This window comes from Episyrphus balteatus, chromosome 3 (assembly GCF_945859705.1).
Source record: "Episyrphus balteatus chromosome 3, idEpiBalt1.1, whole genome shotgun sequence".
NCBI classification, from domain to species: Eukaryota; Metazoa; Arthropoda; class Insecta; order Diptera; family Syrphidae; genus Episyrphus; species Episyrphus balteatus.
Window position 1 is genome coordinate 70,613,680 of NC_079136.1, and position 19,113 is coordinate 70,632,792.

General features: G+C 30.0%; 1 protein-coding gene across 2 annotated transcripts; it reads left to right on the forward strand.

The window, feature by feature from the left end:
• Nucleotides 1-2,134: 2,134 nt before the first annotated feature.
• Nucleotides 2,135-16,861, forward strand: LOC129914454 (neprilysin-4). 2 transcript variants are annotated; one of them, XM_055993718.1, is made up of 4 exons: nucleotides 2,135-2,278; nucleotides 2,372-2,557; nucleotides 10,406-13,278; nucleotides 16,660-16,861. In XM_055993718.1, the coding sequence occupies exon 3, from the start codon at nucleotides 10,411-10,413 to the stop codon at nucleotides 13,093-13,095; it is 2,685 nt and encodes an 894-aa protein (XP_055849693.1). In that variant the 5' UTR covers nucleotides 2,135-2,278; nucleotides 2,372-2,557; nucleotides 10,406-10,410; the 3' UTR covers nucleotides 13,096-13,278; nucleotides 16,660-16,861. The 2 variants fall into 2 exon arrangements, with proteins under 2 accessions (XP_055849693.1, XP_055849692.1); XM_055993717.1 differs by lacking the exons at nucleotides 2,135-2,278; nucleotides 2,372-2,557 and having other exon boundaries at nucleotides 10,087-13,278.
• Nucleotides 16,862-19,113: the final 2,252 nt, after the last annotated feature.

Below are 19,113 nucleotides of genomic sequence, written 5' to 3' on the forward strand. Positions count from 1 at the left end.
CGGATTTGAGTCAAAGATTTCATTCGCAGATTCGAGTCGCAAAGGTATTTTTTTTTTAGGAATTTATTATTAATTGTAATATTGCAATTCTTTTGAATTTTTTCGAAGACACAAAAATATTTCATTTAGAAAGAATTTGTCCTGATGAAGCTTGAAGCTATAAATGAAATTAATTTTGTTTGAAATATGTACCAACTTTACATTAGCTGCGTTCCTTTGAGAATATTTGTGCCCTTAAGGGGGGGTTTCCATAGCATTTTAATGGAAGACGGTTGACTAATTGTTGTATAACTTTTGCAGTTTATAAGATAATCTTATGAAACGTACTTTTTTGAAAAGGTAATAAACGTACAAATATTTTTGCATCATTTAAATTTTAGAAACATTTCTTGTGCGATTTTTATAAGGGTCGAAAATGATTTTTTTCCTGCAAATTTAGATTGAATCAGAATTTTGGTTGGGGCACCGTTGTTTATAAACTTTTTATTTATTTTTTTTTTGTTTTATAATGATCAATTTATTTTCAAAACATGATAAGTCCACTTTTTTTCAAAATACTTTTTTTTTTACTAAATTGTTACTCTAGGGACAACCACGTCTATCTTCAAAATAATGGAGTACCTATCTACTCCATCTATATCTGATTTTACAACTAAGCGAAATATTTTTGTAGTATCAAAAACAGGATAGGTCCCGGACATATCCTCTTTTGAAAATAAACAACGGCTTTTTTATGTGTAAATGCTATATTAAGCTACTGGCTGAAAATCTTAAGTTTAAAGCGTCTTTAAAGTTAAAGAAGCACTTCGGACATTATATTTTAATCTCAAATACAATTTTGTGATAGACTGGTGATAAAAGCAAAATTGTGTACCCATTTTAAAACTAATTCCACATCCGTTTATTTTCAAAGTATGATAAGTCCAAAAGCGTTTTTATTTTTTATCTTTTGAACTATCGCTCCAAAAATTAAAAACGAAACTGTATTTTGTACCTAGGCAAAAGTTCTACAGAATATATTTTTTATAAATTTTGCTACACACATCAAAAGAAAATAGAACGTTTTTTTTCTTCTCCTGCAAAATTTAAAATCATGGACTTATCATGTTTTGAAAATAAATGATTCAATTATGAAAGTGGACTAAGTCACTCCTAAAAATGGCATCAAATCTAGCCTAAAAATAATTATTATTCAAGGGGTAAAGTTTATTTGAAAGCGAAATTGCAGTAAATAAACTTCTTTATTGCTCCTCTAGTGATTTTATAAAAGAAATATAATTAAATCGTTATAAGAAAATTATTATGTAAGTTTTTCTTCAAACAATGCAAAAAGTGACTTAGTCCACTTTCATAATCATGGGCACATTTATGTACTGCTTAGTACTTAAAACTGCATTGAACTAGTTTTTCAATATAGCAAAAGTAGTTCAATGTAGTTTTAAATACTAAGCAGTAGATAAAGTTCCCAAAGCTATACACTTCAGGTTTAAATCAATTCTCTCTATCACTCAAAAGGGGAAACGGACAATTGCTTAATAAGAATGGTTTAGTTGCTTTGTAATCAAAATTTCTAGACTTCTTTACTCATATACCTCTTCTAGTTATAAATCAAGACCCACTTGAACTCAAAATGTATGTGCAACAAAATGCTACAAGCTACAAGCTACTATCTACTATCATTTTATACAATATGTTTCCAGAAGGGTCAGAGAGTCGAGAACGCAATTAATTCTTCCGGAAATGGTATATGTTCCTCCATTAATGGTTCTATAACTAATACTACCCCATCAAAATGCGGGTTTAGTTAAAGTAATATCCAAATCGAGAAATCTACAACAACTGTTGTCTTTTGGAAATACGTAGTCATTCGTACATAGATCATAGTCCATTGGGTGAATGGACGCACGGGTTGTTTCCATCGTAGTCCCAAAAGCACTTAAACAATATACTTGAACCTATATTAAGGATTCCCAAAATGATATCCTTATGGACCATAAAGAAGAGATTTTGTTCGCGTTAATTTCAAGCTTACAAGAGTGTAACATAGTTTTGACCCAAAAAAAATAAACTTTCTCTTGGATACATTTAGAAAAGATACCCAGGAAAAAAGTGATAAAATAATAATAATAAAAAAAAAAACAACAAAAAAATTAACAAACAAACGTGAAATTAAAATTAATCAAAACAACTAATAAGTTTTCAGCAATTAATTGCTTGTCTGACGATTCTCAGGGCAGTGACAGTGGCATCAGTTTTTAGTACCTTAAAGTACACATAGGTACATTCTATCTATTGATGTTTTCAATTGAATATGTTAACGTTTTAAATGCATCTCTAATGTTTTGTTTTGTTTTGTTTATTTATTTTTAAGAAAGAAGATTTTTCTCTGGCGACACGATCGATTGAAACTGCCAACAACTTTAGTATTGTTTCTCAGTCGACACAGTAGCACGATTGTTTTGTTTTGGATGCAAATCTATCTATTTGGAATATAATTGCAGTGCAATTAGTTAATTTGAAATTAAAAGGGCGGATGTGCTTTGTTTGTTTTAAAAGAGTAAGTATACAATCAATTGATTTGGATTATTATTAATTTATTATAATTGTGATGTTATGTTAAAAACGTTGATTTTATTGATATTCAATACGTATAAAATAGTATTAAATAACGAGCTATGCTACGTGTCGACGTCATAAAAAAAATTATCTTTTATCAAATTAAAAAAAAAAATTACGATTCAAAAAACTTATCATATAAGGTAAATATTTTTGCTGTTAACTCTTTCTCAGAAACTTTTCTTACCTTGATTTAAGGCAAAACTAGATCTGTATGAAATTCGGATTAAATCTGTGCAAACGTTATTAAAAAAAGTTAAAATAGTAAAGAATTGGTTGAAAATTACAAACGTGATTTTTCGCACTAGTGAAATTCACCTTTTAGTCGTTTTATTTAATTTTAGTTTTTATCAAATATGTTTATCAATTTTGTATGAAAAAAATCCTAAGTAATAAATGTAGGAAATTTAATCCTCTGTTTTATGTTAAGATACATTTAAATTATCGATATTAATAAAGTTTAAAGATATAATCATTCTTTATAACCTTTAATTTTGATGCTTTCTTTTGTAGAGTTTATCTTTTTTTTCAAACATGCCTGGTTCAATTGCCCAATTTTAGCCCCATTGTACCCTAACATTTTTTTTCATTCCACCATTCTTTGAAAAGATATTACAGTAAAAACTTTTTTTCATATCTGAAAGCGAAAAAATTACTATTTTTTTTCCTGTGAAATAATCATTAAATCATCCAGGATTATAACAGCATAATTTTGTATTCACCTCAAAACCCACAAACATTTTTTTTTTGTTCAATGTAAAAGTCGTTGATTTATCACTGTGGTTCGTTTGCCCAAGGTTAGTCCAGGCTGAACCACCATTTATTTTTGTCATCCAAACTATAATTGGCTACAAATGCCATCTAGTTTCATTATTTTTTTGGAAAAAAAAAATAGTAGGTACTCATACACCACAGTGACCTTTTGATTTTTAATTTGGAAAAAGCAAATCCACTGGTATGGGCACTGCGCCTCAAAAAGTAATTAATTTGACTTAGCATTCCTACCTGATTGAATGTAGTCTATATAACATTCCTGCTAAGAAGCTTAAAATGATTTGTTTTTTTTTTTTTCAGAAAATACAAAATATTTTTTCAAGTGTAAAAATCATCGTTTTTTGGTTTGCCATATTAATACCTAAATAAGCTACATACTTAGCATAATCTATCCAAACTTTTTTCAAAAGAACCAAGTTTTTGTATTAAATGTGTTTTTCACTTCAACCTCTAACAAACTTTGTAATTACAAAGAATTTTTGGTTTATTTTGCAAAACCTGTTACCGAAATATTGAAAAAATAAAAAATTAAAAACGTAGCTAGATAATGTTCTAAATATCAATCTTTCATAAACAAATTAATTTTCTGTGTGGACCTCACAAACTGTGCAGAAATTTTCCCAATTTCTCATTTTTCTCCAAATTTTTTCCGGATGCCTCTTAACTATAAATCAGAAAGAAGTAGATGGAAAACTATTGTAACGGTAGATGTTTATCCTGTATTGGAATGTTTCTAAAAAAAGGGCTAATTTTGATGGGTGAAAGTTACGTAGATTACTGAGCGTGTTTTAAGTGGAGAAAAGTGGGGTTTATTTAAACATATTTTACTGGAAAATGGAACATTCCAAAAATCTAGTTGTAAACCGAACAAATTCACATGATTGAGTTAAAAATACTTTAAAGTCTATAGATTAAAAATTGCGGGTGTTGCAGTTTTGATTTTTTAAATTTAATTAAAGATTTTTGTGAACAACAAATTTTTTTTTTCGAAAATTTTTCTTAAAATTCATAAATTAATTGATGCCAAAAGATTGTCTAGGAAATTCAAGGAAAAAAAATATATGGGAGTGAGGGACAATCTTCTATCGTTCAAGCGATAGATGCAATTTTCTTATTAATTGACTTCAAAAACAAAAAAAAAATATTTTTAAACACAACGGCAACACCTACAATATTTAAATCAACATTTTTAAAAAGCTAGAAGCTTAGGCATATTTGTAAAATTAAAATTAAGTTAATTGAATTAAAGGCTTTTCAAAGAATGGTAACTGAACTCAGATTTTGAAAAAAAAAAAAAAATATTGAAAAAATTGTAACATGTGGTTTTTAAAACTTTTTCGTAATATAAAATGCATTTATTTTTAAATTTTTTTGACCACTTTTATTATGATTTGAAATTATAAAAGGGAATGCCAATATGTATTACGGTTTATGAAAAATAATTAAAAAGTATTTCATTTTCCAAGAACTTTTTTAATAGAAGTTTTGAAAAAAAAATGTAACTTATTTTTTTTTTTAAATTCAACATTTAAATATAAAATTATTTTATATTCATTTAATAACCCTTAAAGTTCTTATTTACCAAAGTCTTTGAGAAAATTAATTATTTCAATGCAAAAATTCAGTTTTTATCAAAAAAACCCATTGGAATTGAAGTAATTTTTAATTTTTTTTTTTAAATGTGATATATATTACCTTTTCTGCTTCGGAGTTCAACTGAATATATGTAAGGCCAAAAATTTTTAAAAATAAATTCATATTTTATTAGAAAAAGTTTGGAAAAAAGTCATTTTAAATTTCATTTTTTTTTTTTCATATTTTGTGATATTTCTCTCTTGAGAATCTCCATAAAAACTGTTCCTACACTAAATAATAATAACAAAATAGTTAATATCGGGATAACTATTAAAATAGTTAAAAAAATATTCATTTGTGATCATTTATTATCTTTATCATATTATACATATTTTGCCATTACAAAATGGCTGAATTGCACAATTTACATAGATATGGTTCTATCCTACCTTACTAATGTTAATTTATATACATTTTTCAAATTGAAAAATTGATTAAATTAAAGTCCAAGGAAAATTTACTAATAAAAACCTTCATTCAATTTAATAGTCAATCGAAGTACTCGTATTCTTCAAATTAACTGATAAATAGTCAATTTTACTATTAAAATAGTTATACATATGTGACTATTTAAATAGTCAATAATGACTATTTAAAATAGCAATCCCGGTTATAACTATTAAAAGAGTTATTTTTTTTTCTCTGTGTAGAATAAAACAAATTGAGACTTTTTGGTACAAAATTTTATGGGCCGGAATCCTCTTAGTTTTTAACGAAATATGTACCAAAAGAGGAAGCTTCCCTCAATCTCCTTCCAAAAGCTAACGGCCCTCCTTTCTGGACTTCGGATATTCCCAACCTCGAGGCTAGCCCTATCACTTTTAGGCCCAATTTATTCACTCTCCATTATTTTTAAAGGCTCCATTAAAAATTATAAAACTGTCAAATCGCATACAAATTTTAAAATTTCCCTTTTTTAATGGCGACTTTAAATTTAATGGAGTGTGAATAAATTGGACCTTAAAACTATAACCCAAACTACACTATTTTTTGCATTTATTTTTTTTCGTTGACGGTATTAGTTACGCATTTTTTTTTTCCAAATTGTGCTGTGGGAGCTCTTCAAGGCTAAACAAGGCTGGTATTCAAAATTTTGTATAAGTACCTTTACTATACTCAAATATGTATACGTTATAATGCACAATCTTATTTTTATTTTATTTTTTATTATCTGAGTCAAAGCTTAAGTTGGTTTCTTAATGTTTCTAATGTTTCTAAGACATACAAAATTCTTCATACATACAATACATAGGTTGGATTAATTTTTAGAATAGGGGGTGCTAGTCTATGATGGAAATTTTTTCGACAAAAAAATTCCGTTATTCTATTATTTAATTAAATTAAACATTTTTCTACAGCTCAGAAGTTACTCACTTTTCATTTCAAAAAGAAAACAAAAACAAATTACACTAGTAAGTATTTGATTTACAGATAAAATAATAAAATGGGTAGAACCTGAATTGTTGAAAAACTGGATAATTATAATATAATAATATAATTATAATTATTATTATATTATTATTGATAGTGATTAATTTTTACTAAAACTGTTAGTTACTGTCTTGAAAATTAAGTATTTGAAAACAACTTTAATAGCCCAGTCATTTTAGTCATTTTTAAGCCCAATCTGCGGAAAAATTCCTACTGGGCTGAATTTTGGTATACAGCTTAATGACGGCTTTGTTATGAAGATGTGAAAAATCGACATTGATATCGTGTCCGCGTTAAGAGTTATAGGGGTCAAAAGGTCACAAAAACTATTTTTTCACGACTTTCAGCAAAACGGTAAGTCTTATCAAAAAATTTTCAATGCAAGAATTGTAGACCAGATTATTATATATAAAAAGTGTCATGACACTTTTTTTCCTAAGACCCACCGTTTCTTAGGTATACCTAACGATTCAAAAAGTTGAAGTTTAGTTGTAATCGTCATAATCCTATTCCTGAAAAAAAACTCCTAACTGAAAAGTTCCTGAAATTTCATTATTTTTTTAGCTTGAATTTCGTTCCTCAACTGTTAAGAATATGGGGAAACCAAAAAAAAATGGAAATTTTCGCCATTTTTCCGATTGAGGCCCTTCTCCCGAAACCATTTCCCTGGGAATTTTTGATTAGAATATGTCTGAAAATATACAGGGTGTGCAATAGAGAATGGACAACCCTAAAACGGCTTATAGCTACACTTATGATTGTTCTAAAAACAAATAGAAAAAAGTTCTATCGCAACCAGTTCATAAAATATGGACTTTTTTTCGTTCAGTGTATTTTAAATTTTATCATCTTATGTTTTCGTTCACTACAACCACGAATGAATGAATTTTATTTATTTCTTTTTTTTATAATTTTCTACAATAATTGGATGAGTACATAAAAGCTTTAAAAATTTCATAGCTATTGCACATTTTCGTAAAAAAAATTTTGAAATCTGTTTTTTGATGCAAAATGTAAAAAAAGTATTTTATGAAAAATTTTAAACACCTGTGGTATAAAATAAATCTATAGAAACCTAGGTGGCCAACTTTCTTAAAAATATTCTGGTATAAGGAGAATATTTTTAAGAAAGATGGCCACCTAGGTTTCTATAGATTTATTTTATACCACAGGTGTTTAAAATTTTTCATAAAATACTTTTTTTACATTTTGCATCAAAAAACAGATTTCAAAATTTTTTTTACGAAAATGTGCAATAGCTATGAAATTTTTAAAGCTTTTATGTACTCATCCAATTATTGTAGAAAATTATAAAAAAAAGAAATAAATAAAATTCATTCATTCGTGGTTGTAGTGAACGAAAACATAAGATGATAAAATTTAAAATACACTGAACGAAAAAAAGTCCATATTTTATGAACTGGTTGCGATAGAACTTTTTTCTATTTGTTTTTAGAACAATCATAAGTGTAGCTATAAGCCGTTTTAGGGTTGTCCATTCTCTATTGCACACCCTGTATATTTTCAGACATATTCTAATCAAAAATTCCCAGGGAAATGGTTTCGGGAGAAGGGCCTCAATCGGAAAAATGGCGAAAATTTCCATTTTTTTTTGGTTTCCCCATATTCTTAACAGTTGAGGAACGAAATTCAAGCTAAAAAAATAATGAAATTTCAGGAACTTTTCAGTTAGGAGTTTTTTTTCAGGAATAGGATTATGACGATTACAACTAAACTTCAACTTTTTGAATCGTTATACCTAAGAAACGGTGGGTCTTAGGAAAAAAAGTGTCATGACACTTTTTATATATAATAATCTGGTCTACAATTCTTGCATTGAAAATTTTTTGATAAGACTTATCGTTTTGCTGAAAATCGTGAAAAACCAGTTTTTGTGACCTTTTGACCCCTATAACTCTTAACGCGGACACGATATCAATGTCGATTTTTCACATCTTCATAACAAAGCCGTCATTAAGCTGTATACCAAAATTCAGCCCAGTAGGAATTTTTCCGCAGATAAAACCTAAAATTACTGGACTATAAGTACTTAGCAGAAAGTAAATGCCCTTAAAGGAACACAGCTTATATTTTTCAACTTTAATTCAAAAATTTTTAATGTAGGTTTGCCTCAAAGTTGCTTTGCTTTTTTGACCCAGAATACAAATCCATTTCAAGAAAAGCCGTTGGATAACAAACAGAAATATGGGGCTCTTTTATCGTAACCCTCTTTTTGTAATCTCAAGATGGATTTTTTAAAAATATAACTGGACAAGAGTAGAAAGTTCGCAATTTAATTTCTCATTTCATTTAATCAGTTCAGTAACTCCCTATTTTTATGCTGAATTAATATTAATAATATGATCGTGCAAAAAAAAAAAACAACAACTATTTAACTTAGCCATTTATGTCACGGCTAAGGTCCTAAGTGACCTTAAACTAATAAACACATTAGAAATGATCATCACCTACTATTATAAAAAATGATTTAATCTAATAAAAAAGTTGCCTGAAGAGAGGCGGTTACTTTTTGTTTGAAATCAAAGCTCAACAACAACGCATTCTAAATAATCTAAAGCATCTTTTTACTACGCTTAAAACCAACAACACAATATACGAATCCATTAGGGAAATCAGAGAAAAAAAAATCTTATTTTTTTTTTTTTCAAAACAGAATCATACAGAATTAACTTAAATTGGTTCAACGAGTTCAAATTTGTTGTCGTTTAGTTTTGATATTTTTGTTGTTGTTGTTGTATTTTTGTATCTTTCTCTTTCTGCGAAGCTTGCCATTCATATTATAAGAGTTCATGGGCGTACTTAAGAGACTTCGAATTCGATGTATCAAGATTTCATATCAAAGATCACAAAATTAACCCTTTATAGTAATTGAATTAACAAATTTGCTTCTATAAAGCTTTACAGAAGCAAAGCTAGCATCTATAAAGCTTTATAGAAGCAAAATTGTTAGTTGGCTGATTTATTTTACTAAGCCCTTAGAATAATTAAATTAATAATTTTGCTTCTATAAAACCTTACAGGAGCAACGTTAGCATCTATAAAGCTTTATAGAAGCGAAATTGTTAGTTGGAGATTTATTTAATTAAGATCTTAAAGTAAATCAGGATTTATTTTATAAAGCCCTTAAGGTAATTGAATTTTCAATTATGCTTCTATAAAGCTTTACAGAAGCAGCAGTAACATCAATAAAGCTTTATAGAAGCAAAATTGTTAGTTGGGTGGATTTTTTAGGTCAGGTTCACTTTGATTCATCTACAATGAGCTTTTTTTTTAAAATGGAAGAGGGGAGGGGGAAGGGGGGTGGGTTAAAGTTGGTGGTCACAAATTTAGTAGAAATAATTAACGTTTAGAACTCAAAATTTTTCCTGGCCCAAATAAAATAAATTGCAAATTCGCATATCCCCCATCAATTTGTTTGAAAAAAATCCTTACCTACGGCCCTGTTGAAATCTCTAGGAATGATGATGGAGAGCATAAAAAGTAACCATCTACATTTAAAAAAAAAATCTTAAATAAATGGACATCCCACAGACAGATGGAATGGATATGAGGGCATCATCTGCCTGGCTACTTTTATTATACAAAAAAATCGCACAGTGATTTCTTCATTTTCAGTATGAAATACGCGCGCGATCACAAAACAGTTTCGAATAAAAATACGATCCGAATCTTAGTTTTTTTTTGATTTGATAAAAGTATTATAACATTTAGCTTAGAAAAAACTCTATTATTTATCCTTAATGAAAGACAAATCGTCCTTAGCTTAAAGCTATGAAAAATCTAACGGGAAACAACAACACCAAATTGAATATCAATAAAATCAATGATAGCGATCAATGTATATGCAAACTCGGTGTTAATCAAAAAACTGGTCGCGTTCAATGGTGTCCTGGTTTTACATGTTGTAAATTTTTAATCCTTCTTCCAGTCATTATGCTGCCAATTACTCTGGTTCTAGTACTGCTGATGCGAGTTGATGGCATGATGTATGCTTTGAATTTACAAAAAACCATTGACAGCGAGAATGAGGATAATTTTATTCTACAATCAGATTTGGATGAAGTCGAGAGGGTCTCAAGATGTATGTCTTTAAAATTCGGACTTACCGAAGCCCAGGATATCGAAGACTTGGATCTAATGAGAGATGCTCGAACTTCTTTTATTCCACGAGATACTGCTGCAATACCATGGGAATGCTTGGATGTAAAGTTTGAGACAGCTTCGGCAAGTCGTTCAAAACGGTCTTCAAATTTAAGCTTCCACAATTTGCGGCATATTTCCACAGGACCATCACGAAGCCCTATCGATAAAACCGATTCAATGGGATTGCATTTTATATGGAAAGCTCAAGATTCCAAAGAGGAAATCCGGCGGGCTCAAGCCGAAACCATGATAAAGTACATGGATACGAGTGAGGATCCTTGTAATGATTTCTACAAATACGCATGTGGTAATTGGGAAAAAATCAACCCTATTCCAAAAGATAAAGCCGGGTTTGACACTTTTGAAATGTTACGGGAAAACCTCGATGTTGTTTTGGAGCAACTTCTGCAAGAAAAAAATCCAAAGCCTGAAGTATTCCAAATAAGCAATAACTATTACCAAGATCCAGAAGCTAAATCAGATATTGTATCTCCAGGACAAGACACACGAGAGACTTTAAGTCAAGTTCTAAAATCGACCCACCTTCGAAAGCACATAATCAAACGTCGGAAGATCTTGGATACTCTTTTGGAGAGATACAAACGTGGTGTATTAAGTCTTCCAGACAATCGTAGTGATGGTTTATCCCGGCAAAAGAAAGAAGTCGATGCTGAGGCAAAGGCCAAACTTCTCTATCAATCTTGTATAAATAGTATTTTGTTGGAAAAACGTGGCATCAGTCCATTGTTAGATCTTATACGATCTCTCGGCGGTTGGCCAGTTTTGGATAAAAATTGGTCTGAAGATGGTTTTGATTGGTTAAATTTGACAGCTCAATTGCGTTTGTTTAACAATGATATCCTTATTGTTGAATGGGTCGGACCGGATTTGAAAAATTCAAACGAGAATATCATACATTTTGATCAAACTAGTTTGGGACTTCCGACAAGAGAATATTTTTTGGAAGATGCACAAAGCAAATATTTAAAAGCTTATCAAGAATTTATGCAAACAGTTATGAATCTTTTGGGCGCCAGTCAAGCTGAAGCTGCTAAAACTGCTGAAGAACTTATTGCATTTGAATCATTATTGGCTGCTATAACTTCTCCGGCGGAGGAAAGAGTTAATGTTACCAAGTTGTATAAAAAGATGTCGGTAGACGAACTGAATAAGTTAGTTCCGAAAATTGATTGGAAGCGGTATTTAAGTATTGTTCAGGAGAAACCTGTTGATGAGTCTGAAAATGTTGTAATATTTGCCTTGAATTACATGAATGATCTAGTGAATCTAATTACCGACACTCAACCTCGGATTGTGGCAAATTATCTCATGTGGCGATTTGTTCGTCATCGGATAAATAACGTCGATGATCGTTTTGAGGAGTCAAAACAAAAGTTCTTCCATGCACTTTTTGGGCGGGAAGAAAGTCCATCTCGATGGAAAGTGTGTATTGCTCAGGTGAATTCAAATATGGGCATGGCGTTGGGCGCCATGTTTGTGCGAAAGTATTTTGACGAGAACAGCAAAGAGGATACACTAAAAATGACCCACGAGCTACAACAGGCTTTTCGAGATATTCTTCAAACAACCGATTGGATAGATGAATCTACAAAGCAACTCGCCGAGGAAAAAGTCAATATGATGTCCTTGAAAATCGGTTATCCTGATGATATTTTGGTGCCTTCTGAATTAACTGATAAATACAAAGGCATTGATATTCATCCAGACAAGTATTTTGAAAACACTTTAAACGTTTTACGTCACACAGCTAGAACAGAACAACAAAAAATGCTTGAACCGGTGAATAAAACCATGTGGCAGACACCGCCAGCTATTGTTAATGCCTACTATAGTCGTAATAAAAATCAAATTATGTTCCCGGCGGGAATTCTCCAGCCACCATTCTACCATCGTCATTTCCCGCGTTCACTTAATTTCGGTGGAATTGGTGTTGTCATAGGTCATGAGCTTACCCATGGTTTTGATGACAAGGGGCGATTGTTCGATAGTAATGGCAGTATTCATAAATGGTGGAGTGATTCGGCGGTACAGGGTTTTGACGAACGGGCACGCTGTCTGATTGCCCAATATGGCAACTATACAGTTAGTGAAGTGGGCATTACGTTGAATGGTGAAAGCACACAGGGTGAAAATATTGCTGATAATGGTGGAATAAGACAGGCATTTCATGCTTATCAAAGTTGGCTGGAAAAGAGCACAGTAGCCGATCGGCAAGAGGAATCGCTGCCGGGACTGAATATGACAGGGGCACAGTTGTTCTTTTTGAATTTTGCACAAGTGTGGTGTGGAGCAATGCGACCAGAGGCAACAAGAAATAAATTAAATACTGCGATTCATAGTCCGGGACGGTTTCGTGTCATTGGAACGTTATCGAATTCAGATGATTTCGCGAGGGAGTTCCAATGTGAAAGAGGCTCGCCCATGAATCCAGCTTCGAAGTGTGGAGTCTGGTGAAAAGCGGGGAAGTCAGAAGATGGGTATTTAAAAATAAATTTATGAGGAGAAGCGTGCATCCTAGCCAGTAGAAGTAGTCGTTGTTGTCAATATCATCATCGTTGTCATTATTGTCGTCGTTTGTCGAAGTCGTTGTCTCGTTAAATTGGAGTTAATTGAATCAATGCGTGGTGACGTAGGTCGGTAAGTGCTTGCTTTCTTTTATTTATGCAATTATTAATATTGTTGGAACATAGTCGTATATACATAAGTGCATGTGCTCGTGTGCATAGTGCATTTTCACTTTTATTTTTGATTTCTGTTTTGTTTTTTATATTCTTTTTTAATTGAACTATGGGATGATGGAGATAAAGATGATGATGATTATGATAAAAGGTTTTATGAAGCATATAAAGATGATTTGATGCAATAATTGTCTTTCGATACACACACACAAGTATAGAAAGATTTCTTCTATGATTAGAATGAGGAAGTTAGAACTTAAATGGATTAATAAATGATGAGTTTATCTCATAGGGAAAAGTTGGTGCATCGAGTGTTTACTTTTCATATCATCCAATCTTTGAAGTTGAATAAATTATTGAAGTTATATTTTTTAAGGATTACAAAGATAAACTTTGAATGAAAAAATAGGTATATAATTTTTCTTTGGATACTCTTAATTAAATGTTTTTTTTTTATATGTAGGTAGAATTTAAAAAAATAGAGTCAAAAGAGAGTCAAATAGAGTCAAAAGCCTTATTAGTACAATGTACATCGACTCATAGCAAAAGATTTGCAACGTTTATTCTAGATATAGAGGTCAAAGTTAGGGACTCGAAAACAAACTTATAAGATATGACATTATCAAAGATATAATAAATTAATTCATAAACAGAATGAAAAAAGTTAACTCATTTGGGTAATTTTTTAAGTTTATTTCCTAACCGAAAGTAATTTACATAATTTAGTTTTTGACGCTATTTGTTATACATTTTTTCAAACATCGGGTCACCAACCTTTCTATTGCTATGCCTCACAACATTCCTCAGATGAATTGATTCTTTATGCCGTTGGCTCTGGGTCTATTACGATGCGAGAGAAAGAAAGTCCTTAACACTCATCCATAGTTTTAGTAATCTCGTTGTATGGTGGCTATTTGGAGATCCTACAGAGGGGTTTTTGGAATTAATTCTTTCAGACCAAAAATAACGGTACCTGCCACATACCTATTTAAGTAAAAATAAATTTGCACGAAAACAGCTCCAACGATTTTGTTTTTTGAAAGTTTTTTTTTTCGAAAATCATTATTATCGGAACGGTAGGTACCTGCCATAAAACCATTTTTTTTTAATCAGATTTTCTCCGAAACAACTTTTTCAATTTCAGCAAAATTTTGTATATGCATTTATATAATTTTAAAATACCTAAGCCAAATTTAAAATTAAAACGAAATTGATTTTTGGATTTTTGAAAAAAAAAAAAAATGAAATTTTTGAATGGAAAAATTAAATTTTCGAAAACGTAACTTTGAGGAATATTAAACATTGTAAGAAATTTGATTAATATTACAAACAAAATATTTAATGCAGCTTTTTTTTCAATGCAAAAATTTTTTTATTTGTAATAATTTTTTTTTGATTGAAAATATTTTTATTTGAAATAAAAATTTAATTTTCGATGCAATAAATTTTTTTTTTCAATGTAAAATATTTTAAGTTGCAATAAATATTTTTTTGTAATGAAAAAAAAAAAACAAAAAATGATTTTTTACAACCCTGATCCACTTGTGAAAATTGAATAGGTGGTGATGGTGGATGGATGTATTCAGAACTCGAAAATGTTTTTGTGAAGAAAAAATATTGCTCTAAATTAAAATTAAATTACGGATGCTTAAAAAATTGGGACATTCACATTTTCAGTTATAGGGGACAAATTAGTTCTTGAGATGTAAATGGGGGACAGCCCCCCAAAAGGAGGACGTAACCCTAGCAAAATGGCATACCAACTATATTTAAAAATTTCCTTTCCAAGAAAATATTTAGAAAAAATTAGTTTTTTTTTTTTTAAACGGCTCTAACGATTTTGAAAATTGTTGTCTTAAAATGCAGCTTAATAAAGCAAATCAAACTCAAACATTCTTGTTTTGGAGCTTAATTGGATTTCAGATGATGTTTTATTCCTTTGAAAAATGAATTTATTTTTTTTTGTACATTTAGGTATGTTTATGTAGGTATACAACACCTACATTTACCAAAAAATTTCTATATAAAAAGTCTTAAAAATTATAGCAACTTGAACTCTAAGAGCAAGCTCGTGCGACCCAGTCGGGCATTTTGTTTTTATGTACCTATGTCGCTAAATTCCAAAAAAAAAACATGGGTAAAAATTGTTTATCAATAAAAACAAAAAACAAAGAACTTGAAAAATGAATTTTAGATTTCATCGCTTGGCAGAATTAATTCTTTGTTAAATTTTGCGCTGGTGTTGTTGGCTGTGTTAATAACGGAGCCTAGGTAGACAAAGTCCATCACTACCTCGAAGTTGTCATGGCTGTGTATGTGCTGAACGCTGAAGTTTTGTTCAATACGTCAGATTTAGGTGTATTTTATTGATGACACGTCATCCTATACTTGGTTTTACCCTAATTGAACATTCAACACATTTTACCCGTTTCCACTTCCATACTCACAAAAGTCCATAACATTAGGATATGGATTTACAGAGTTTTGAATAAACAGAATTTTGATATTCAGAATAATAGAAAACCAGAATAATGGAATACAAAATTGTGTTCATGCAGAGCTTTTGAGGCAAATACCTACATAATTTCGGCCCAATGAACTTTTGAAACAAAATATTTTTTTGATTTTAATATGAATAACGTATTTTTTTAAAGGAAGACATTTAGACATAGGCTCATAATAGTAAAAAAATATTGATGAGAGTCAAAAAAAAGCTTTTAACAATTCCATTATGTACTTCCTTGTGTTAAAATATTCCTAATATTTGCTATATGGCAGCCAAATTTTTTGGTTACTCACAATTAAGCACAGTAAAATTAAGCACGGTTACGAACAACCAATTTTTACTACGAATAAACAAAATTATTCGTTTGTGGTGGTTTACAGAGATAATTTCTTTTTTCTGAACTTATACGTTTTTGACTCTTTAATAACAAAGGATTATTAATAATAAATAAAAGCAATGGTTTGTTGTTGTTTACAGTACAAAATGTTAACTTAGCAAAATACTCAGTTAACACAAAAACACTGCTGATGTATGGAATTTCATTCACATACCTATGACTTTGTTATTACGCTTAAAATTCAGTTTTTATTACAACTTTGTATGGAAATTCAAGGCTTCACTTTGATTTTTCGGCCTTTTTTTGACATATTTCATTCAACTTGAAAAGTGCTTAAAATGATTCTTATTAAATATAAATATAAAAATGTAGTCTTTGGGCGACGATATAAAAACAAACAGAAACAAAAATGTTTTATTTTTTAATCTGTATAAGAATTTATTGACTGCCAATGAAAAACATTTTTTAATACTTTTCTTTACTTTTTTTTTTTACAGATTTTTAAGACTTGCTACTATTATTCAAAATCATCACGTGGACGAATTCTGAGTTTCCTGTTTAGTTTTAAATGCAAATAAATTATTGTTGTGATATTTAATTTCTTTCCAAACCAACAAACAATATTATAGGGGTACATAAATAATATTTAACTTAGTGTAAATTTATATATTTTTTTTATACATGTATAAGATTTTTTTTTAATAAATAAATATTTAAAAGCAGCCAAAAAATATACAAATACTAATCGAATGTAATAGAATAAAAATAATAAAATTAATATTAATAAAAATGTAAATGAAAAATAATATTGTTAAAAAATGAGTGTTAAAAAAAAAAACTCAATTTCGAAAGATACATTTTTTAAAACATCTTAAAACCATAGAACTCTAAAATTTCCTCAATGGCTAAACTGTGTCTGTATAACATGATTCCAGTACAATTTTAATTGCCTTACACCTATACCCAAATATTTAACACCTAATTTAATTCAACAAACTTTTTCCAAAAAGAGGCAATTAATTAGCCACAAAATGGGACATTCAAACTTTTCGCATTGTTCATTCTTTGATTCAAATAAACTCGCTACTTGAAATCAGTCAACAGTTTTCATTTATGGTATCAGTATCAGTCTCTGTGAAAACATACGACCGACGACGAACGCAATGTCTTTCATTTTTAATTACAATCTTTATTCGCGAATCCCACACAGTCACATGTAGCTCAGGCACTTGTCACATAAAATAGAATGAGGTAAACTTCCGTTGCCATCTTTAAAACCATAAAACTTTGCCATCCGCCAGAGTTTCTGTTTCTGCTTACTTTTATTGCTCGGACGGAATCAGTGCGCTGCACTGATGAAGAAAACTTTTACGATAAATCAACGAGTTTGAGGATACAACTTTACAAACACAAGAAGAGTTACTTTCTTTTACGAACATGGAAGAGTTCTTGGGAGAAAATTTCTTCTTCAAAAGTTTTCTTGCAATTCATGGTTGCTGCGCGATCCGGCAGATGCATGTTAGGGTACAATAGAAGGAAGTGATTTAAAGGCAGTCGGTGGGATGGAAAAAAAAAATTATATAAGGACACTTTCAATTGGTTTTAGCTTAAGGGAGTTCAAGAAGTTATCTTTGTGCCTTTTATATGGTTGTTATAACTTATTTACGAATAAAGTGTAGAGTGTCATATAAAAAAGTATTGAAATCTTGTTATTGTTTAAATATTTTTGTTAAACAGTATCACCGTTAAATCAAATATTTGTTGATACTGGGTCAGTTCTGTAGTTAAAGTTGTTTAGAATGAAATATAAACAAGTCCATGTGACAAAAGCGTGGATAGGTTGGAGAAAATAAACTTGATATTAAACCTTAACAGGCTGTCGAAGTCTCCATTTCCATGCTGTCCTGGAAAATATCCTGGTTCTAAAAAAGCTTTGAGGTGAACTTAGAAGAACATTGAGTTCATTGAAATCGGGAAGTTAATCTTCTCAGTTTCTTCTTAGGAAGAAGATCGAGTTCCCCAAATATGTCAATTTACTATTTATTTCACAGGATTAACTAACTTAGAGTTAGTTCAACATGAAAAATTTCGTGAAAAAAAGAAAAAAAAACATGTTTTGACTTTTGAATTCTTCATGTTCACTATTTTGGTTGTGGTTAAAAACAAATACTTCTTTCCCTAATAGCTACAGAGCTATGTACATGAAATGTTATACATAGTAAAAGAATTTAATACGTAATGAGAGAACATAAATATTTATCACAAATTCATGAGCTTTATCTGATAACAATAATCTGTTATAAAATATGAAAGGTAAAAAATCTCTGCCAAACAAGGCACTACGCTATTTATTAATTGAAAAAAATATCCGCTATTTGAGTTTTATGGTCGAAACTAACGCATTGTTATAGTCCAGGCGATGGAAACAAAAAAGTTTTGAAATTAAAATTTAACAAATATTAACGTATAGTTTATGCACATATTTCAAATATCTGAAATCCTTTGTTCTTTCAAGTACTTTAATTTAATTTTATGTTTATTTTAATTTAAAACATGGAAAAATAACAAATACAAGTTTCCAGAAGCTTAGTTTTCTTTAAGTTATCATTGAATACGAGCTTTGAGATTCAAAATCTCGAAAATCATTCTTCAGCATGAATCCCTAGTTGATAAATCAAAATTCAAGTTCAAAAACTAGTGATTGCACTGAAGAATTAGAAATCAAAAAGGGAAAACTTGAAGGAACAAGAATCTGAAAAATAAAAAAATAAAAATTAATTTGGGGTGGTGTCAAAAATTTAGAAAATTACTCCAGGATCTAACACAGCTCTCATTGCATCTTATCAACTGATTTAAAAAAAATTCTTGATGCAGCTTTAAAGATAGTAGTTAATTTCGATAAAGTCGAAAACTTGTTTTGCTTAAATTTGGAAAACTTCGACCAATTCTAA

Bases quoted from the DNA above. Each gene is read 5' to 3' on its own strand.
- LOC129914454 (XM_055993717.1), top strand. From the start codon at position 10,249: ATGAAAAATCTAACGGGAAACAACAACACCAAATTGAATATCAATAAA.